This window comes from Bombyx mori, chromosome 25, assembly GCF_030269925.1.
Source record: "Bombyx mori chromosome 25, ASM3026992v2".
Classification (NCBI taxonomy): Eukaryota; Metazoa; Arthropoda; class Insecta; order Lepidoptera; family Bombycidae; genus Bombyx; species Bombyx mori.
In genome coordinates, this window is record NC_085131.1 from 811402 (window position 1) to 834517 (window position 23116).

At 43.5% G+C, this 23116-nt stretch overlaps 1 protein-coding gene across 12 annotated transcripts in view; it reads left to right on the plus strand.

Annotated features, from left to right (window-relative positions):
• The first annotated feature begins 218 nt into the window (after positions 1–218).
• LOC101746046 (AMP deaminase 2) overlaps positions 219–23116 on the plus strand; it is a 61362-nt gene continuing 38464 nt past the window's right edge. For 2 of the 12 annotated variants that reach the window (XM_012689998.4, XM_062676027.1), the window contains exons 1-2: positions 18399–18579; positions 21747–21900. In XM_012689998.4, coding sequence (XP_012545452.1) covers positions 21828–21900 — 73 coding nt within the window. In that variant the 5' untranslated portion in view covers positions 18399–18579; positions 21747–21827. Of the gene's footprint in view, positions 467–3378; positions 5737–18336; positions 18770–21635; positions 21901–23116 lie in introns of those variants that run through there. The other 10 variants (XM_062676015.1, XM_062676016.1, XM_062676019.1 and 7 more) reach the window with 9 other exon arrangements.

A 23116-nucleotide genomic window follows, 5' to 3' on the forward strand; every position in this document is an offset into this window, starting at 1 on the left:
CAGAGGTAATGTGGCGTAGGCTTGTGTCTAGGTAGATCATAAGCGGGCCAAGAAGAATAATACGATCCAATAAAATACTTACTTTGAGCTAAATCTAGAAATATAGGCATCCGATCAGACGGACATGACTTAGAGCCACAATGTCTATTGGTTTACAGCTATGATTAAAATCTCTTCTTATCAATAACAGGATATTTTGTATTCGTTGAGTACACAATTCCGCGCCGCATTCATTTATTATCACGGAATTTATTTCGTAGCAACTCTCCAGTCCGCGTCCTTGCAGTTATTGTAGACAAAGCGCGTCGTGAGCACGTGTCTCGCGTTAGACACTGCTAAAAAACTCATGTAATCGCCATGGCCGCAGGATTCGTTGGTTCAACGAAGAATTTTCCATTCTCGTTCGATGTTGATGTGGAAGATGAAGAGCCGGGCAGGACAACGCCACTATTGAATAAGCGAGTCGGTGAGTAGGTACTCAGTTTGCGAGTAACACAGCGTGGTTTGTTAATTTGTTTGTCGTTTGTCAGTTTGTTGACAAAATATTATTAATTGTTAGATCAATGGTCCCATAAATGTGACGAATCAAAGATGAAATTTTAATAGAAAAGTAATTAAGTTTTTATAATTATATTAAAAAAAATTAAAAATATGACCAGATGAAGTAATAAAACTGAAAAACTAAAACGCGTGTAATATGTGGCGTACCATATGACTAATTAAGAGTCATTTCGAAAAATAAAAATCAGCTGTTTTCATTTTTTCCATTTCATTTCAGCTACATATAAAAATCCCAAGAGACTAACATGATTTTCATGCTTTGTTTTTAGTTATTTCATTAGAATTAATGCGAAAATTCATTCTTGTAATAAGCCATACAAAGCTTCCAGTGCGACTTGACACTGAAATGCTGTGACACTGGCTGCCATACGAAAATATGCTTTCAGAACTTCGTATCTACGTTGAAATGCTAACTATTTTATTCTGCCGCATTGCCAGATCAATATCTATCTATGCACAGCTGACCGGCTCGTGTGTCTAAAATATGTATTTACAACTCCTATTTTATAATAATCTAATTATAAGAAAATATCTGTGCGATATTCTACCGCGAACGTGACCTAATTTGGGCACATTACTATTTATTAGATATAATATTTAATTGATTGATTATAACTTACTCAAATTTATAAGACAGAGTTTTCTTGATCTTGGCGTTCTATTATACATATTATTATGAGTTTTTTTTGTCATTAGCTGAGACTCATGAGACGGACTCATGCTTACGGCCCACGCGGTATCTTCAGTTGATCTCCGGAGTCCGTAGAAATAATGAATATCCAACCATTCCGGAAGGCGTTATTACTTCGACTTAAAAACAGGCAGTAGGATGTAGGTACCAAACCGTGAGAAATTCAAACACCAGGAGAATTGTGACCTACAAAAATGCCTATTGCGACTTACAAAAAAAAAAAGTTAATTCATGATATGGAATCTCCATAATTGGCATAAACAGGCTCGTGTTTAACATATTTTACGCTCTGGATATAAGAAAAACGGGGCCACGGCGACTATAATCTGACTGTAGAGCAGTAAAAGAGCTGCCATATTAAAATCAGATGTATTTCCCTTATAATAATCGAAAATAATCTGTTATTTCTTGATGAAGTGTTAGGAGGTCCTGCGAGATCTCAGGCCGTGAGTGAGGGAGGGCTACAGTGGCACTAGATAACATGGTGGTATTCCGATTTAGATTCAATAACATCAAAAATGACTCATTTAAAATTCTTTATGTACTAGAGGTAATCGATTTTAATTTTATACTTTTGGGAAGTGGTTTGGTTTCACCCCGACATTAACACGTGTATTTAGTGACGGTGACCGTTCACGATCAGATGAACTGTATGGTCATTTTACTATAATGACAATAAACAAAACTCTTTGAAGTGAGTTAACGTCGAAACTGTGGTTCAGAACCTATTTGGTGTTAAAATCGAAGTTTATATTTATTTCGACTAATTTCCCGATCTCTGTCATCTGTATAAATACCAAAAGGTTATTTGTGGCCATTATAATCCAGAAAATACACCGAGATTCTTAATTTAGATCAATCGGCAGTTAGTATCAATAAATCTTTTCATAACGAATTTATACGCCCACTGAATTACGAGCAAAGAGAACATATTATGTTTATTTAACCACTTCACACGTCTGAGTGTTGTCCTAGAGCTTTTGTTGGCTATGAATGAATTGAATAATGTGACTGTGATGTTGAATGATATGAATGACAATATAATGACCGTATCCATGAGTATATCACTAAGGGGGCTTGAAGGATATAGATTAGGTAAGGGTTGTTATCAGGTGTTAGGCAAGTTACAAAGATGATATAACTACTATGGCACGGCAGCCCTGGTCAAGGTTTCTGAAATACTAATCGAAGATTGACCTTTACGATGAATATTGTTCCTATTTGTTCTCTGATCCGCGGGCCCGAGTGTGGGAAAATCACGCTTATTATTATTATACACTATAAATAAACACTCCCCCTTCCTCCCTTACATCGTGTTCCTCAGTGTTAAGGGTCGTGACCTTTACGGAGAACTTTTCCTAGGTCTATGTTCCACCATTCTTTCCTTTCCTCTGCGCAGTGGATAGCGACATTGATGCTGGAATCCAATTTCGTCTTAATTTGATTGGACTAGCGCATGGGACTACGCCTCCTAGCCCTCTTTCCTTCCACTTTGCCGATGTTGAGTAGCTACTAATATACACTTAAAGATTAAAAGTGATGATTTTTATGATGATGATGATGATTACCTCGAAAAATACCCTACGCTTACTTCTATTTGACTCAATACAGAAAAGAACCGTTCAGCTCATTGGCAGTCTTGTTCCACGGATAGTTAGTTCCCCCTTTCTATCTACGGGCTGATTTGGTCATTCTGTATTTTAGTTTTCTATTTACCGTATGTTCCATGGGGAAACGCTTTGGGAATTTGTTCGAAATTATCTCTTATTGTTCTTTAGTCATTACACTAAATCCTACCTGAGCAAAGTTCATTGTATCTACTTATAAATACTGTATTTTTTCATATTTTTCGAGAATTCATTTTTAGAGCGTCGTGACGTTTCTTGCTCCAAACGAGGTTTGAAAAGAGTCTTGCGGTTTTAGGTGTGTCCTTGGCATTTTCAATATTTGTAAGGAATGGTCACCACACGTAAAATACCAACTTAGAACCCCTTTAGCTATAATATCAATTGTTTATCTAAGACCTCATCAAGTATCATGTTCGAAACCAATCCGTTAGTTTTTGAATTCTTACCACGGCAACACGGGTCGCGATTTGACGGTGCCGTCGCGACTTGACATCTGGCACTTTTTCTTGCTTCTCGAACGGGACGGTACCTGTATATTGACGGTCTACGCTAAAGTTGTGTATCATCGCTAATCCTTATCCATTCCTGCCCCATACCCTTCTCCCTAAGTGATACGGCGTGAGAAGACGAAGGCATCGGTTCCGGTGAGTGATTGCATGATATTTTGTTAAAATAGTACACACGGCGCCGCGAATCGCGGCACATGTTCGACGCGCACCTCGTGCTGGTTTCCGTAGCCCTAGGCTGCCACGAGGTCGCTGGGTTCGAATCGAACAATTTCTGGTAGCAGAGCGTGGTTAGATTTGTGAAATCTATATAAATTACCACGAAGTAAAAATTTTTACGTCTAACCTCACTTAATTTTGTTACTAGTCAGCAGAAGTAGTGTAGGCATAGGGTTCGGTTCTGTTTAAACTATCATTCTGCTGACCTAGGTCAGGTCGTTTAGTGTGTTTCTATCCACCTGGTTAAGAAAATTAGTGAGTAGTAATAGTTAGTAATAGTAAGACTGATTTATTAGCTTCCACTGCGCATAGCTGACTAATTGTACGTGAGTTGGACAGCTGTGCTGGCTGAGTTTATGACCTAGCACACAGCTGCTACAGTGGTCAGCTATTTTCATACTATTACTACAGATTTATGTTAATTCTGCTCATCATAGCAGTAGATTACCACATCTATTTAAGCATAGTTGTGTGTAACAATCTGAATGTTATTACAGTTTGGGTTTATAATTTATTATTAATTTGTGTATGATTGTAGCTCACTTCCTACTTATATTTTAGTATAATTGAGCTGCAACACATTTGTAATTGAATATAACTGGAGTACTTGTTGAACTTGTAGTAGTAGATTGCTGGTTGGGCCCTGTTTGGAGACTAGCTTAGTTATAGTCCAGAGGCCAACGGTGTATGAGTGTCATTTCAAAACTTATACCAGCAATTTGCTATTATATATATTTTTTGTTATTTGTTTTAATTTGTTCTAAATTTAAATTACTTGTTTGAATTTGTGGTAGTGGATTGCTGACTGTGGGCCCTGCTTGGTGACTGGCTTTGGTATAGTCCTGAGGCCATCAGTGTTTGAAAATTAATTCACAAATTTTTATCAGCAATTTGCTATCATATAATTAATTTTTAATTTTAATTTTGTTATTTGACTTACCCGTTGAACAGTGTGAATACTTTGTGATAGTAAATTGTTGATTGGGTCCTGCTTGGTGACTAGCTTCTAGTTATAGTCTAGAGGCCAGGTGCGCTTGAGTTTAGTTGCAACTCAAAACCTGGTATCAGCAATTTTCTATCTTATAACTTTTAATTTTAAGTTTGTTCTTATTTGTTGGGGTGTCCTTGGTACAGTGGTGAGGTCTAGGTTACCTAAATACTTAGGAGTAGGAATATTTTGGTGGGCTCACTCGTACACTCCTTTAAATAATTCCTTTGATTTTTTTTAAATTTTGATTTTGAATTTTTTTTTTATTTTTTTTTATTTTTTTGACATTTTTTTGAATTTTTTTTGAAATTTTTTTTGATTTTTTTTTGTTCTGGTTGTAAACTGCAAGTAACATGTCGGTGTCCTACATTCGCGGGAAGGTGACTAGTGAGCTCCGATGGTTCGCATCAGCTCATGCTTTGGTTGACAGAACGGATAGGGATGCAGCATTGCTCGATAGGGCGTCTCAGGTGCACGAACGGTTGGAGGTAGTGTACGATCGGTTGTCTGACCTCGTTGCTTTGGGGTCCGAAGTGGAGAAGGAGGTGATCCATGCCATCGGTCTTGACGTGGACCAGTGTCAGGAGTACGCTGATGCCATTCTGCAACGGGTGGCCGATATTAAGAAGCAGTCGTCTTCCGGTGGTAATGGAGGTTCGGGAACTTCGTCAGGCGTCATATCACGCCTCCCCTCCATTGACCTGCCGATCTTCCACGGTGATCTGAACGAGTGGGTCGGCTTTATAAATTTGTTTGACAGCCTGGTCCATGGTCGGTCGGACTTGACTGCCTCTTATAAGATGGCTCAGCTTCGGGGTGCTCTGCGAGGTGAACCTGGTGAATTGGTGGCACACTTGCCTATCACCAACGACAATTATGCGGTCGCACGCCAGATCCTGTTCGACCGATATCAAAATCAACGACGGTTGGTGGACGCTCAGCTGGCCAGGCTGTTTGCGATACCCAAACTTTCTCGGGCTTCCGATATCAGAGCCGAGGTACTGAATCCAGTTACGGTGGCCACTAAGGCCTTGGGCAATTTGGGTCTACCAGTAGACCAATGGTCATATCTGCTCTTTTATATTGTTGCAGGTAGGCTGCCGGTTGAGGTGCTCACTCGATTCGAGCAGCAGGACAACGCAGGTAGGGACGAACTGCCTACCCTGGCCAGTCTGCTTGCGTTTTTAGAAGCCGAAGGTCGCAGACACGAGATTATGCCACCGCCCTCCTCCTCTGGGTCGCGTGTGCCGGCTTCCGGCCACGCCGTTTCGGTTGCTCAGAGGGGAGGGGGAGGGGATAAGAGGGGGCCGTCTCAACGACTGACTGCGCTCATGGCAGCGGTGGGAGGCCCACGGTGTGCCTTCTGTCATGAGAGCGGGCACGACGTAGCCGCCTGTCCGAGGTTCCGGTCGACGCGCATCAGGGGTAGACGCAACATCGTTGCCCAGCGGCGATGGTGCTTTTTTTGTTTTGGGCCGCACACGGCGAGCGTCTGTCCACAGCCACAATTGTGCCCTAATTGCGACGGTCGGCACCATGCCCTCCTGTGTCTGGAGTCTGCCGCCACTCCGAGGTCATCCGGACGCAGTCATCCAGCCTCGCCGACCGGTGAGCGCACCGGTCGTAGCCCTCGCCAATTCGGCGGCGTGGACCCTCGGGAAGAGGCTTCGCAGGGAGGCGCCGGGTTAGGTACTGCGGGCGGGTGCCAGCGGATGCCCACTAGCTACGCCGGGGTGGCCACGTTGTCCCCCCGTGCGGGGCCGTGTTCGCCTGCTGGATCGAGTAGCCCTGCTCACTCGTCTCCCCCTCCCTCAGAAGTACGGTTTTCCCCTCCGCTGAGGGAGCGGCCGACGCTGGAGCGACTCCCTCCAGTGTTTGGCCCGTTTGGCCATCGTACGCGGAGGTATATGAGGCGGGACGGGAAACGAGGGCCTTATGTGGGAGCGTGGGATCCGCTGGCACGCTACGACCTTCCGTCGCGCGCCGACCGGGATAGCGGGGACCCGGGCCCCCGCTAGGAAATTGCCGCTCACTGCAGTGTTGCCCCAGCCCCAGAAGCTGTTTTACTTCCTACCGCTTCTGTTCGGGTGTTGGATTCGGATGGCAACACTGTGTTTGCTCGAGCTCTGTTGGATTCCGGCGCACAGGGCAGTATTATGTCGAGCAACCTTGCAGTACGGTTGGGCAATCCTATTTACAAGTCTTCTCATTCTATTCGTGGAGTGGGCAATGTTAGAATTTCGGACGTGATCGGTCACACTTCATTTATTTTCTCATCGAATCCTAACCCTCGCTTACAGTTTAGAGTCTCAGCTTTGGTGATGCCTGAGGTGATAGGTCGTCACCCTCCGGTGAAGGTAAATAGTTACATACGGTCATTGACTTCAGACTTACGGCTAGCGGACCCCAAGTTTGACACACCGGGGCCAGTAGACGTACTACTTGGGGCGGATGTACTAGGGAAGCTGCTCCTGACTGGGAAGCGCGTTCTTCATGCGGAGGGTTTGGTTGCAATGGACACAAAATTAGGGCATGTATTGTTGGGTCCTGCGTTCCGGCCGGTCGCTGCGAGGAAATCGGACAATTTTCTGGTCGGGTCTACGCTTTCGGAAGTAGTCCAACGGTTTTGGGAACTAGAAGAACCTCCTACAGCTTATCGAGTTAACCCGGATGAGGAGGAATGTGAGCTGTTTTACCAGAATAATACGGGTCGTCTCTATTCGGGCCGGTTCTTGTTAAGACTTCCTTTTCGGGCGAATCGCCCACTGCTAGGCAGTTCGAGGAAGGCAGCAGAGACTAGACTTTTGTCAATGGAGAGACGCATGAGGCGCGACGCGGTGTTCCGTCAGAAATATGTAGAGTTTATGCGGGAGTATGAATCCTTAGGTCACATGTCGGTTTCCAAGGTAGATTGGAGTGCTACGGAGCACTGTTTCCTGCCTCATCATGCGGTTTTGAAAACTCCTAACGGTAAAATTAGGGTCGTGTTTGACGGTTCGGTTACGACCTCCTCCGGCGTCTCGTTAAATCAGTGTCTCCATTCGGGTCCAAAGCTGAACCGGGACATTTCAGACATACTGACGAGCTTCCGCAGGCACCAGATCGTTTTCGTGGCAGACATCCGAATGATGTTCAGGCAAACGGTGATTCATCCGGAGGATAGGCGGTATCAACTCATTCTCTGGCGTGAAAGCTCAGATGAGCCCATAAAAATTTATGAACTGAACACGAACACTTACGGGTTGCGGTCGAGTCCATATTTGGCGGTTCGTTCTTTGCGGGAGCTGGCAGTGAGGGAACGGTTGCACTACCCTCGTGCTGCGGACATTTTGGAACGGGACCTATATGTCGATGACGTATGTACGGGCGCCGACAGTGTCGAAGAGGCCTTATCACGCAAGGATGAACTGATCCGCCTTTTGAGCAGGGGCGGGTACGAGTTGAGAAAATGGCTGTCTAACTGTCCTGAGTTGTTGACTGGTTTGCCAACGGAGTATCAACAGGATCCCCATCTTTTCGAGAATGTCGATAACCCTAACATGCTGTCGGTCCTAGGGATTCAATATCGTCCGATTCAAGATGAATTTACCTATCGGGTGGAGTTGGAAAATCCAAAGGTATGGTCTAAGCGAACGGTGCTTTCCACAATTGCTCGAACCTTCGATCCAAACGGTTGGATCGCTCCTGTCACTTTTCTCTTAAAGTGCTTCATGCAGCGACTGTGGTCTGCTAACCTGTCATGGGACGAGGGGATTGCTGGTGACCTATTGAAGGATTGGTTGAACTTTTTCTCGTCTCTTCCTGATATTAACCACGTGTCAATACCTCGGAAGCTGGTTCCTGCGGGCAAATACAAGGCGTCTCTCCACGGGTTTTCGGATGCCTCGGAACGCGGATTCGCAGCTGCGGTATACTTGCGAACGGTTTCTTCAACTGGAAGGGTTGATATACGGTTGGTGTTAGCTAAGAGTAAGGTCGCTCCGCTTCGGACACGCATGACCATTCCGAAGCTCGAGTTGTCTGGTGCCGCTCTACTGACTAGGTTGTTAAACCATACAGCTACTAGTTTACGGTCGGTTATTGATTTAGAAAACACTGTGTATGCTTGGACAGACAGCCAGATAGTGTTGTGCTGGTTGAAGGCTTCGGTTCATACACTTGAAGTTTTCGTGGCCAACCGTGTCTCCCAGATTCAAGGATCTGAGGTCCCTCTAACATGGAGACACGTGCCTGGTGAGCTCAATCCGGCGGACTGCGCTTCTCGGGGATGCTTAGCATCGGAAATAGTTGATCATCAGTTATGGTGGGGTCCCCAGTGGCTCACAATGAAGGCTTCTCAGTGGCCACCCTCTCGCATAGGAGTTCCTCCAGGTCTCGTGGCTGCACCGGCGCAGTTCCAGGATCGAGGAGTGATTCAGGGGTTGGATTTGGATCTGCTCATCAACCGTTATAGCTCCTTGGACAAGCTGGTTAAGGTTACCGCCTGGATTTTGAGGTTTATTCGGAATTGTCGTTTGTCGGTGTCTCAACGCAATATGACACCTGTTGTGTGTCCCATCGAGCGGAAGAAGGCACTGCTGAAATTAATTGAAGTTGTGCAAGCCACCAGCTTTCATTCAGAATTGAAGGCGCTAAGGACTGAGCGCCCTAAGCTTCGTGGAGCTATCGCTCGTCTAAGCCCCTTTGTAGACGGCCAGGGGTTGATTCGAGTGGGAGGTAGATTAAGTAACTCCAATTTACCTTATTCGGCGCGCCATCCTCTTTTACTTCCCAAGAAGAGCCAGTTAGTTGACCTGTTGGTGATGGATCGCCACATCGCAAATTCGCATTCCGGTTGCAATGCGCTGCTGGCATCCCTCCAGAGGGAATTTTGGATTCTGTCAGGGCGTCGTACGGTTCGGAGCGTCCTTTTCCGGTGTTTACCCTGTTATCGGCTTAAGGCGTCTACGATGCAGCCTCAGATGGGAGATCTGCCTTCAGACAGAGTGAAGAAGATGAGGCCGTTTTCTGGAGTTGGTACGGACTTCGCTGGGCCCTTCATGATCAAGGCTTCACGTTTGCGGAATGTTAGGTTAATTAAGGCTTATCTGTGCGTCTTTGTCTGTCTTTCAACCAAAGCTGTACATCTTGAAGTTGTTGCCGACCTTACAACTGAAGCCTTTATTGCGAGCTTGGATAGATTTGTGTCCCGTCGAGGTTTACCCGAATTGATACGCTCCGATAACGGAACGAATTTTGTAGGTGCGGACCGTTACTTGCGGGATGTAGTAAATTTCTTGAACAATAACCAGGTGGATATTGAAACGGCCCTCTCTCGTCGCGGTATTCGGTGGACCTTCAGTCCTCCAGGATGCCCCCACTGGGGTGGAATTTTCGAGGCAGTAGTAAAATCGGCTAAGACTCACTTGATGCGCGTGATAGGGCAAACCTCGCTCACCTTTGAGGAGTTAACTACGGTATTTTGTAAAATTGAAGCGGTACTTAATTCGCGGCCGTTGTGCCCGCTCAGTTCAGACCCGAATGACTTGGAGTCGTTAACTCCAGGCCATTTCTTGATAGGACAGCCACTCAATGCGTTGCCGGAGTATCCCCTCTCGGATATCAAGCCTGGACGGTTGAGGCGATACCAGATGTTGCAGCAGATGTCCCAAGATTTTTGGAAACGTTGGTCCCTTGAGTATTTACATCTGCTCCAGCAGCGCTTTAAGTGGACGGATAGAACCAGTCCCCCTCACGTCGGTGACCTTGTGTTGGTTAAGGATGCTAACCTGCCGCCACTGCGTTGGCGTAGGGGGCGCATTGTTAATCTGTTTCCCGGTAAGGATGGGACCCCACGGTCTGCAGAGGTTCTGGTCGGGGACTCGGTTCTCAAACGAGCGGTCACAACGTTGTCCCGGCTGCCAGTTGATTAGGGACAGGTAGGGGACCTGTCCGGGCGGGTGACTGTTCGAAACCAATCCGTTAGTTTTTGAATTCTTACCACGGCAACACGGGTCGCGATTTGACGGTGCCGTCGCGACTTGACATCTGGCACTTTTTCTTGCTTCTCGAACGGGACGGTACCTGTATATTGACGGTCTACGCTAAAGTTGTGTATCATCGCTAATCCTTATCCATTCCTGCCCCATACCCTTCTCCCTAAGTGATACGGCGTGAGAAGACGAAGGCATCGGTTCCGGTGAGTGATTGCATGATATTTTGTTAAAATAGTACACACGGCGCCGCGAATCGCGGCACATGTTCGACGCGCACCTCGTGCTGGTTTCCGTAGCCCTAGGCTGCCACGAGGTCGCTGGGTTCGAATCGAACATATCACGTGCACTCAAAATTGGTTTCAAATGGAATGCTGCCTTTATCGAACAAATAAAATGGTATGCTTTCACACGCTTGTTTAAGCCATGTGAATATAGTGTATGCATTGTTCGGTATAATGAGCAGTAAACAAGCTACTGATAGTGAAATTAGGCCTCATTGCTTCATTGCTTACTTCATCAATAAAATAAAACGACCTTGTTTGTGGATACGCATTTTATATTTCGCTTACGTATTTATAAGTATGTTATAGTGATCGAATCACTGAGTTTCTCCCCGGATCTTCTTAGTGGGTCGCGATTCCGACCCGGTGGTAGATTCTGCGAAGCACTGCTCTTGCTAGGGCTGGTGTTAGCAACGTCCCCAGGTATTTTTTTTTTTTTTTTTTTATTGCCCTTGTAGGCATACGAGCATACGGCCCACCTGATGGTGAGTGGTTACCGTCGCCCATGGACTTCAGCAATGCCAGGGGCAGAGCCAAGCCGCTGCCTACTTTTGAGTACTCTCCACAAGCCTCGTTTGAAGAAAGACAAGTCGTAGCGCTCGGGAAACACCGTGGAGGGGAGCTCATTCCAAAGCCGGATGGTACGTGGCAAAAAAGATCTCTGGAAACGCACTGTGGATGAACGCAGTGGCTCCAGGTAGTACTCTACTCCGGTGGAGTGCGATAGTAAAACCGAGATAATGGAATCATCTCAAATAATTCCTCGGAGCACTCCCCATAGAACATACGGTACATAGAGAAGCGAAGTGCCTCCGCAGACACAGATGTTCCAAACGATCTGTCCTACTGCTAGTGTACGACGTGCCTTAAATCCACTAAATGGGTGACATCCTGTTTGAATAGCAGTTCATAGGAGAGCACTTTCAAAGGTTCATTAACATGCTTCCTTTGATAGACTGTCTGAACGAAATTACAAAGAGTAGGTTTGATGGCTTGTAGCTTACTTGTCAAGTTTTCATACTCTCTTCGAGTACGTGTTCTGCGTATGTTTGCTTTAGTTGAAAACTGCTGTACTGACTGCTGTATCCAATATATATTTTTTATTTATTGCGTAGATGGGTGTACAAGCTTGCAGCCTACCTGGTGTTAAGTGGTTATCGGAGCCCATAGACATCTACAACGTAAATGCCGCCACCCACCTTGAGATATTAGTTCTAAGGTCTCAGTATAGTTACAACAGCTGCCCCGCCCTTCAAACCGAAACGCATTACTGCTTCACGGCAGAAATAGGCAGGGTGGTGGTATATAGCCGTGCGGACTTACAAGAGGTCCTAATGCCGTCATTATTAATCATTATACACGCTAAGTAACAATCAGCCTCGCATAAATTAAAACGATTAAATTGATAAGTCTAACAAAAAGATTAAATGGGCCATCTTGTTATACGTGCTTTTTGACTTATCTGTACGTTGCTGAGAACAATTTTATTATCATTTAAGTACATTATTTTTGATAACGAAGTGTACCACGCTTGTGCCAGAATCCCATCAATGCACCGTTGCTTAGGAATATAACGAATAGCCGAGTCTAATACAAGTTGTAATATAGTTATAAAGTAGTCTGAACACCTATTGTCTATGGATTTCAGCGTAGAGCTGTACCAATAACGCAGATGTATTTTCAGGAACAATTTCCGAGATCTACCTCATTGACACTTGGACCATAAAAGTGCCCGAAATAAGTATGTACTTCACTGTTTTTTTTTTTTTGGAAAAGTTAATTTAAAAAAGAGTAATGTAAAAAATCTATTCAAGATCCTGGTCGAAAGATAATCATACAAACGATCTTCAAGCTTTTATGATATCCGCTACACTCAATGGGATAAGATACGAACTGTATGGGATGATAAGATAAAACATTTAACATGTTACTATGTCATTTTATTTTTTACTGGTGATAGAGTATATTTTGAATAGAATTGGACGACTAATGCTACGTAATCGACCGGACACTTGAGCTTGAGGCCGTGTAGACGAGCTCAAGGGGCTTAGCCTATGCGCTGTCTGTTGTTTTGGTACTTTTTTCCCTTACCTAACCCTAGCCTACCTAACTTACCTAAGGTCTTGAGAGACCATATCAGCCTAGCCGGGCAAGTAGGTGAGCTCATGGGGCTCAAACCTGATGTTGTTGCTAATACGAACCCTAGCAAGAGCCGTGCTTCGCAGAATCTACTACCGGATCGGAAATCGACCCACTAACAAGATCCGGCGAGAAACTCAGTGGGCTGTGGCTGTGGGCTAATTTACTCGCCGAGCCCTTCATCGCAAGCGACGGGTTCGACGAGAACGATGACCGGTGTTTGGGGTACCTAGAAGCACCGTTAATGGATTGGGAAGATCCGAAATGACGTGCTTTGGGCGACGTCGGCTGTTTACCATTCGGTCCACAGGACCGGGAATGTAGTTATCGGCGGCCACGATAAGAAGGTTCTCGTGTCGTGCCGCTTTCTCGAAATGGCACACTGATGCCGACCGTAGATACTTACTGAAGTACTCTAAGGTCCCGATCGTCGTGGAGGTCGATGTTCCTAACGAACCACGGGGCTCTGACGGCTATCCTACAAAAACGGGATTGAATGATTTGAAGGGGTTTCAAGTTAGTGCGGGCCGCGTGAGCGAACACTACACTCGCATGACGGGGCGTATGCAAGTTTTGTAGAGTGTCACCTTATTTCTAAGGGACAATGTTTTGGCACCTCTGTGGAACATTAAACGATTTTTTCAAACGATTATGATTTTAAATACGGAATATAATATGAACATTTTCAAGTTTTAATTAAAATATTTAAATAATTGATAAGCATTATTTAATATGAACACGCACTTATTCGAACATTATTAGGGAAACAAGAGAGAAGTCTAGTAAAGAGCGAGATAGCTATATTTGAGAACGACATAATATGTCGTATTCGTTTAAAAATTAGTTTCATATCTCACAAACATAATAGTACCATCTAATCTCTTTCCGTGGGGTTCGTAAGCGACTTAAGTATTTCTCGAAGAATGGACTGTAATGTTTGGGTTATTTTGTAAATGACAAACGTTACGATCGAGCTTACATTTTTATTATGTTAATCCCAATTTACTGTTTACAGTTTTTACTTGCGTCTGACATGTATAGTCGTAGACAATATGGCGGGGCAGTCATAGAGTGTTTCGTAGAGTGGTCAGCAAAGATTAATGTTATGAGAATCGATATTAGGTCGCATACACGTTACAGGACAGCAAAGCTCTCACAGTATTGTACCAGCGTACTGCTAATTGCTATCATTTACCGTCATTTACTGTTGGTGAAGCGTACGCCTACGTTGTGCCTATTTCTGCTGCGAATCAACATTGTATTTTGGTGTCATAGGTCAGGAGCAGTATTTATTCAATATGATTGAGTTTGACCCCGTGTCTGATAATCGGGGTTAGCAATCGCGTTTTACAATTTCAATACGAACTTTACTTCAATTGACAACAACCTCAACCAGCATTCGTTAGTAATTTAATCATTATCTTATTTATGTAAATAAGTATATATAGATCTCCAAAGTTTTTAATGCAATGTGAATTAAGTGTGTACAATTGACGTATGCAGTGTGCTCAGTGCGAGTTTTAAACGTTCTCGATAGCGTAAAAGTTAACTTAAATTTGTATGAAATTGGAATGTTTACCTGCGTTTGCCGCTAGGGGCGCTGTTCCAACTGCATACAAATTTGAGTTAACTTTTACTCTATCGAGAACGTTAAAAAACTCGCACTAAGCACACAGATAATGGCAGTTGTACAGCCCCTAAGGCTACCAACGATTAGGTTGGGGTGTTAAAAAAAGCCACTGTTAAAAACATTGTCAATGTTGGACTTGTTCGTTTGCATGCGTACTTCATATAGCGTATATTCCCAAGCGATATCAGTGACATCATACATCTAAAATATATCTTTGAAACGAGTGGTAACCTAGCTATCTTATCTCTGAGATAATTATAGTACCTAGTATAATATCTAGGTTAACAAAAATATAATATTAACGTAAGTTTAAAACGATATTCATTTGTAAATCAGTACTTGCCGTTCTTTTTGTTGTTTTTAGAGGCAAAGTATATGACCCAAGGTTGGACACCGATGTTCATGAACATCACCGAGGAGCACAGTCGCTGTCCACAACATGATCACCGTATTCTTCATTTTAGTGTTTGCCGATTTTGTAAGTCGTCACACGGGACGCCGACTGACACCTCATTTTGAATACATTGTAGCACATTGCGGATGGCATCGTGAACTGAAGCGTTGAGAGTAGAGCGTATCTGGTCCGACCAGCGCATTAGACTTCTGCCTCTGGGCCTTCTTACGCATACCCTTCTACCAGCAGCTGGTGGTAGAAGGGTGGTGGCAGCTTTTTACTGGTGGTAGGACCTCTTGTGAGTCCACGCGGATAGGTACTACCGGGCTGCCTATTCCTGCCGTGAAGCAGTAATGCATTTCGGTTTGAAGGGTGAGGCAGCCGTTGTAACTATACTTGAGACCTTAGAACTTATATCTCAAGGTGGGTGGCGCATTTACGTTGTAGATGTCTATGGGCTCCAGAAACCACTTAACACCAGGTGGGCTGTGTTCTCATCCATCCATCTAAGCAATAAAAGCTTTTCTAAATTGGCACCTCTTTTTCTGGCGATGTATCATCCTTACATCCAAAGAGGAGGGCTGGCGCAGGATAATCCAAGAGAAAGCTATTAAAGTAGGCCACGACTCTCAGCATTAAGGATTATCGACGTCAGGAAGAGAAGTACATCGCAGTCGCCCAGTCGCCAGTAAAATGATCAAAATTCTATCGATACGATATTTGCTCGTTGATTCAAGTAAATTAACTTAGTAAAATATTAATTAATTCATACATTTTATAAATACGGCATTTTTTTTTTTTTTTTTTTTTTTTTTTTATTGCTCTTGTAGGCAGACGAGCATACGGCCCACCTGATGGTGAGTGGTTACCGTCGCCCATGGACTTCAGCAATGCCAGGGGCAGAGCCAAGCCGCTGCCTACCGCTTAATACTCTCCACAAGCCTCGTTTGAAGAAGGACATGTCATAGCGCTCGGGAAACACCGTGGAGGGGAGCTCATTCCATAGCCGGATGGTACGTGGCAAAAAAGACCTCTGGAAACGCACTGTGGATGACCGCAGTGGCTCCAGGTAGTATGGATGAACTCTACTCCGGTGGCGGGCGGTGCGATGGTAAAAACGAGATGCCGGTATCATCTCGAACAATTCCTCAGAGCACTCCCCATGGAACATACGATACAGAATACAGAGGGAACCGAAGTCCCTCCGCAGACCCAGAGGCTCCAAACGATCCGTGAGAATGGGATTATCGACAATCCGAACGGCCCTCTTCTGTATGGAGTCAAATGGAAGAAGCTGGTATTTGGGAGCCCCGGCCCAGAGATGGGAGCAGTACTCCACGCGAGGCCGGACTTGTGCTTTATAAAGCAAAAGTCTTTGTCCAGGCGTGAAGTACCGCTTTGCTCTGTTGAGGACTCCCAGCATTTTGGACGCCAACTTGGCTTTGCCTTCCAAATGACTCCGAAACTGGACATCGCTCGAAATGTCGACCCCAAGTATCCCGATACTCTCGGAAGGTTGCAGGGATACTCCTTGGAATTGCGGCGCCATGACAAAGGGGTCCTTCTTCGCAGTGAACGCGCAAACTTGTGTCTTTATCGGGTTGAATTGAACCAAGTTCAATTCACCCCATTCGGAGACTCGCCCCAGAGAGTTCTCCACTTCAGACACAAGTTTTGATCGTCTCTCTTGCACCGCGCTCCGAGAGAGACTCTGATGGCCGATATATCGCGCATCCCCCGTGCTGTCATCCGCATAGCAATGCATGCCATCAATAGACAGCATGTCATTGATATACAGGATGAAAAGCGTGGGGGAGAGCACCGAACCTTGTGGAACGCCAGCGTTAATGGTCATGGTATCAGAGCAGTCACCGTCTACAACGACCGTGATGCTCCGCCCATCCAAAAAGCTAGCGATCCACTTGCAGAGTCCCTCGGGGATTCCGTAAGATGGTAGCTTCGATAGAAGTGCCCTATGCCAGACCCTGTCGAAGGCCTTCGCGATATCAAGGCTCACAGCAAGAGCCTCGCCCTTGCTCTCCAAGGCTTCAGCCCACCTGTGAGTAAGGCATTGGGTTTTTTTTTCAGTTTGCGATAAATATTCTTATCATTGAGTTTTCCGAGATCTATTTTGGTGCGTTTGGCGGTCGATATGAACGTGGACCGTTAAAAACGCGAGTTCAACGACTGCGCCCTTGAATCGTGACTTTGGGGATTAATATAAATATACAGAAGAAACGTTTTAAGTCATTCCTAGCCAACGTGCCGCTAACGATTTGAAAGAGCGCTTAGTCCAGCTATATTTATTTTCCCTAACCTTTTTTTTAATGTATATAATATGTGTGGACGAGTTCACAGCCCACTTGGTGTTAGGTGGTTACCGGAGCCCATCGCCCCTCGCGGAATGGTATATGAGCTCACGGGCTCAACCTGAGAGAGTTTGCTAACACTAGCCCTATGGAGAGCAGTGCTTTGCAGAATTTACCACCGGATCGGAATCGCGACCCACTGAGAAGAGCAGGTGGGTTTTGTCTATGGATTGGTTCGCTCGTCGAACACGATCTACATGCTATTTAAGACAGGGAGGCACGAAATTTTTTTCGTGTAGCCCGTATGTTAATGTAATTAAATGGGCAATCGAATTCAAAATATAATAGATTTTTGAACCAACCGGAGTCACTGAGGAAGCTTAAAGTATTGTATTTCTTAATAGTCGTATTTAGCTGAGGGGACGAGCCCACGGTGCGCCTTATTTTAAATAGTTACCTGAGCCCATAGATATGGACAACGTAAAGACCGCCCCCCATTTTGAGACACGAGTACCTACTCTAAGTTTGTACAACAGCTATAGTACAACAGCTATCCTAATCTTCGAACTGAAACGAATTACTGCTTCAAGGCAGTAATTAACAGGGTGATAGCTACCCGTGGGGGCCCACAAGAGTCTTTTTCACCAGTAAGGTACGAATTGGCAGTAGGCAATGCACTTTGCCGTGATTTTTTCAAACACGTGCTGTGGAAAGCATACCTAGTTAGAACGCCGCTTTTTTCCTGTCAGAAAGGGAAAGAAGAGATCGCGAATGGAATTTTCAGCAGATACAAAACAAAAGTTTCCTACTTGACACAGGATTAAATCCGGACGGCATTCGACGTAAGATTGAAGTCTCAAATGCACTGTAATAGCTATCAATATTGAACTCTTGACCATGTATACAAGTGAAGCCACGTTGCCACCTCGATAATATCAAAATACATTTAAAAGTACATTGACTTGACTAAATGTATCCGCAAATAGTTCGAGCGTGACGATTGACATGTTGACGTTGTGAAAAACGTGTCCAATGTAGACGACGAACAAAAGCGTTTCGTAACACCGTGCCAGCCAGTAGCCACCGAGCAGAGCAGTCCCTCTCTGATCATTCACACAATAACATATACTCTAACTGAACAATGTGAGAACAATATAAGTGCAGTGAATTTTAACTATAATATTTAAAATATTGTGAATTTACGCGCGAAATACCAACGCGTGGTCGCCATTTTTTATTTTGCAACAGTCAAGAACAGGTGCGCGGTTAATATTACATTCATTAAGTTTATTGGACGGGATTAATGTTGTTGTATGTGCAGCGAGATTTGCAGGATATCATACAGTACTTGTAAAACGATTTTATTACATTATCAATGAGTTGATTTGTATGGAAATTGAAGTCACGGTTGATTAGTGTCCGATTAAGAATGAACGTGGAAAAAATAGGTACACATTATTACTGCGTGTACGTAAGATATCTGTGCATTTAGATATACCTACTTAGGTACTGTTTAGCTCGCGTGGGTACATATTTACATCAGAAGCCATTACAGGTCACATTTTACAGTAAACCACAAACTGTCGCATTATTGTACCTAAAGATTACATAGTAAAATTGTACATTCGTATCGTTCGCGTTAGAAAACCGTAACAATTGTCATTTTCGTTTGACCTTCAATAATAATGATATTTATTCATTCAAATATATGTTTGTTACATAGTATCAAGGCGAATTTCTTTTTTTTATTTATTGCTTAGACGTGTGGACGAGCTCACAGCCCACCTGGTGTTAAGTGGTTAATGGAGCCCATAGACATCTACTACGTAAATGCACCACACACCTTGAGTATAAGTTCTAAGGTCTCAGTATAGTCACAACGGCTGCCCCACCCTTCAAACCGAAACGCATTACTGCTTCACGGCAGAAATAAGCGGGGCGGTGGTACCTACCCGTGCGGACTCACAAGAGGTCCTACCACCAGTAATTACGCAAATTATAATTTTGCGGGTTTGATTTTTATTAAACGATGTTATTCCTTCACCGTGGAAGTCAATCGTAAACATTTGTTAAATACGTATTTCATTAGAAAAATTGGTACCCGCCTGCGGGATTCGAACGCCGGTGCATCGCTAGATACGAATGCACCGGACGTTTTATCCTTTAGGCCACGACGACTTCATGCATTTCACGAAGTGCTTACAGGATAATTTTGACAAGTCTCTTTTTGAGACTTTTTGAGAACTTTCATTAACAAAATTTTGATGATGAAAAATAGTGACAACATTATTTTAGCTTTACGAAATTTGAAACTGTTTTATTCTTCAAAAAATAATGTCTCTAAAGACATTTTATATTAAACAAGTATTCCTTTTATACGTGTAATGTTTCAGTAGTATACTAAATTCTGTAACGAATCAAGTAAGCTAAATTAATAAAGAATGTTCTAGACGCATGAAGGTCATTCGGCATTACCTGTGGATTAGTACCGTGTAGCTTTTAACTACACACACAATATACTTAAAATATTACCTAGTCTTAGTGATATTGCATATACATACGTCTAAAACACACAGACGATTTCGCTTGCAAAGCATTCTCGTTATTACTTCCTGACCTTCCTTTTTCAACGTGATGCCGCTTAATAAGCATCATCATCATCATCATAATCGGTTGCTCTTGGCAGAGCAGTCGTGGTCATATGGAATTCTTGCTCATTAAAGCCTTAATAGATGTTTTCCACAGTTTGCGAACCGAGGCCCGGCGCACACACTCGTTAAGTGGGGTTTCAGTAAGGTCTTTCACCTGATCAGTCCAACGCATGGGGATTCGTCCACGAGATCTCTTACCATTGACCCTACCCTGAACAACAAGTTTCTCGATAGACTCTGCTGGCCGACGCGAAACGTGTCCAAAATATAAAAGCAAGTGTTATGAAGCGGCAAATAATTTTTCGTCCAATTTGAATTCATTTGCCGATGCCGTATGCACTCATCATAAATTTGACGGTATTTATAACACAGCTTGTTTACTTTCTACGAGTCATGTTCTTGAGAGTTAGTTCTTTGACTTTGATACTTACGACGCAAATAGCTAACACGAGCCGTACACGCGTTACTAATTCGTGTGAACTAAATATAAACTGTAACCTACATTCGAGATTTGTTATTTATCATAAAATTAATAAATTCGTATATGACTAGTCTTGTTACAAAGCGCAGCGTAAAAGCGTACTTATGTATTATGGTCCTAACTTTTTACGTATTGTAGTAGATACATACTATTAACAAAATATATTTACGTTTTTATTAATTTTTATTTGTATTTATTTCGTTTATTTTATAAGAATTCTTATGTGCTGATCGCGAAAACTTCGGAGTGTTTAAAACATGTCCTTCTTCAAACGAGGCTTGTGGAGAGTGTTAAACGGTAGGCAGCGGTTTCGCTCTGCCCCTGGCATTGCTGAAATCCATGGGCGACGATAACCACTCACCATAAGGTGGGCCGTATGCTCGTCTGCCTACAAGGGCAATAAAAAAAATGTCTAAAAGAAAATCAAAACAATTAGATTGAGGTGCTCAGACGCATGTCGTAGCTTGTGTTAATATCCGGAGATTAAATGAAGCCCGTTGCCAGAAGCTATTGCATAGAAGAACACGTGCCACTAGTCGGGGACAACTAAATCCTTAAACCATCGGATACTTGTCACGATTCGTAAATAAATCGATAATAACATACGTAAATAAAACACATATTATACACGCGAACAACACATTTCAAAATGATAGTTATTGATCGATCGTAGTGTTATCTGTGATATCTATTGCACAGAATGTTGCAGCCGGTTGCGGTCGTCGGTCATATAAATATACAAAAATTAATTACACTTGAATAATGTAATAGAAACGGATCATAAATTGAACTATAAAAATATTTATTCTGTTGATAATTTTTCAACGAGCTTCTTGGACGGAGAAACAACAAATATTGCCTACGTTACTGGTGGTAGGACCTCTTGTGAGTCCGCACGGGTAGGTACCACCGCCCTGTCTATTTCTGCCGTGAAGCAGTAATGCGTTTCGGTTTGAAGGGTGGGGTAGCCGTTGTAACTATACTGAGACCTTAGAACTTATATCTCAAGGTGGGTGGCGCATTTACGTTGTAGATGTCTATGGGCTTCAGTAACCACTTAACACCAGGTGGGCTGTGAGCTGGTCCAAAAATCTAAGCAATAAAAAAAAAAACACGTTAAAAACATCCTACGACCAAAGACTGCATTTTTATTTTTTGTAAATACATATCTTCAATGTTCAGACACGCTTGCGTCACTTTCATAATTATACAGATTGATATCGTTATAAAAGCTATCGGCTTACTGGCTGCAAATCTCGTCACATAACAACATGATTACTATCGCGGGTTAAGCGTTTGCATGAAGGTGGATATTTGACAACCACGAACGTGAATGGTGCAGTGAAAGGTGATTAAAAACTTTTTGGTGAAAGAATGTCCATCAGGGGTGTCCAGGACGGCTCCAGATCACCGTTGATCATCACCGATTCGTTCTTCGATGATGGCGGTAAGTCTATTGAAGACGAGTCTTCGGAAAAAAGCGTAATTTAACTTTAATTACATGCATTATGTTTACATGCAGTCTTCGTGTCGAGAGGTGAAAGTCTAAGGGCCTAAGGACTTTGGAAACTACGGTTAATACGCGACATTTATCTTTGTAATCAAAAGTCCGTTTTATTTGGTATTAGTATCAATAATCCCACAAACACAGCCCACTGAGTTTCTCGCCGGATCTTCTCAGTGGCTCGCGTTTCCGATCCGGTGGTAGATTCTGCGAAGCACGGCTCTTGCTAGGGTTAGTGTTAGCAACCACGCTAGGTTTGAGCCCCGTGTGCTCACCTACTTGTTAAGGTTACGCTGAAATGGTCTCTCAAAACCAAGACAAGTTTAAATAGGTTAAAAAAATATCAACAATTCGATGTTTTTAATTGAACTTTAATTATGTTTACCACATTTAAATGGCTGAAGAAGATTTTCTGTCATTATATGTTTTCCAAATTTTAAACTTCAAATGGCTCTATGGTAAAGTTGCAATTTTTTTTAAAATTTTTTTATTGCTTAGATGGTTGGACGAGCTCGCAGCCCACCTAGTGTTAAGTGCTGTATACGAAACGAAAAATTATATTAGATTGTGTTCCCGTGCTTCTTATGCGTTTTTAAACATCTTTCATGTAATTATTTGTTGGTATTACCTTAATCTGTATATTTGTAGTTCCTTTCTTGCAATTTGTAAGTTGACGCACGTGACAACCTGATGATGAAGGGTCACCGCCGCTCATGGTCATCGGCGATGAGAACCGAGGACTCTTTTAAAAACTCGTTTGAAGAAAGGAAATGTCCTAGCGTCTACAGCGTGAAGGGAAGTTCATTCAAGTTTTTCACAGCACCCCCTATGGAAATACGTATTTACAACACAAATGTTGATGACATGATGATGGTCACCGTCGCTCACGGTCATCGGCGATGAAAACCGAGCATTCTTTAAAACCTCGTTTGAACAAAGGAAATGTCCTAGCGTCTACAGCGTGAAGGGAAGTTCATTCAAGTTTTTCACATGGGAATACGTAATTACAATACACAGAAAGAAGAACACTGAAGTATCTCTGTAATTCCTGAGGTTCCAAACGATACATGAAACTGTATGAGCGTATTTTAACTTTTCTGTTCACACCCATTTTCGGATCTCTAACTGATTGTTATCGTTGGAGACTGGGAACATCAGA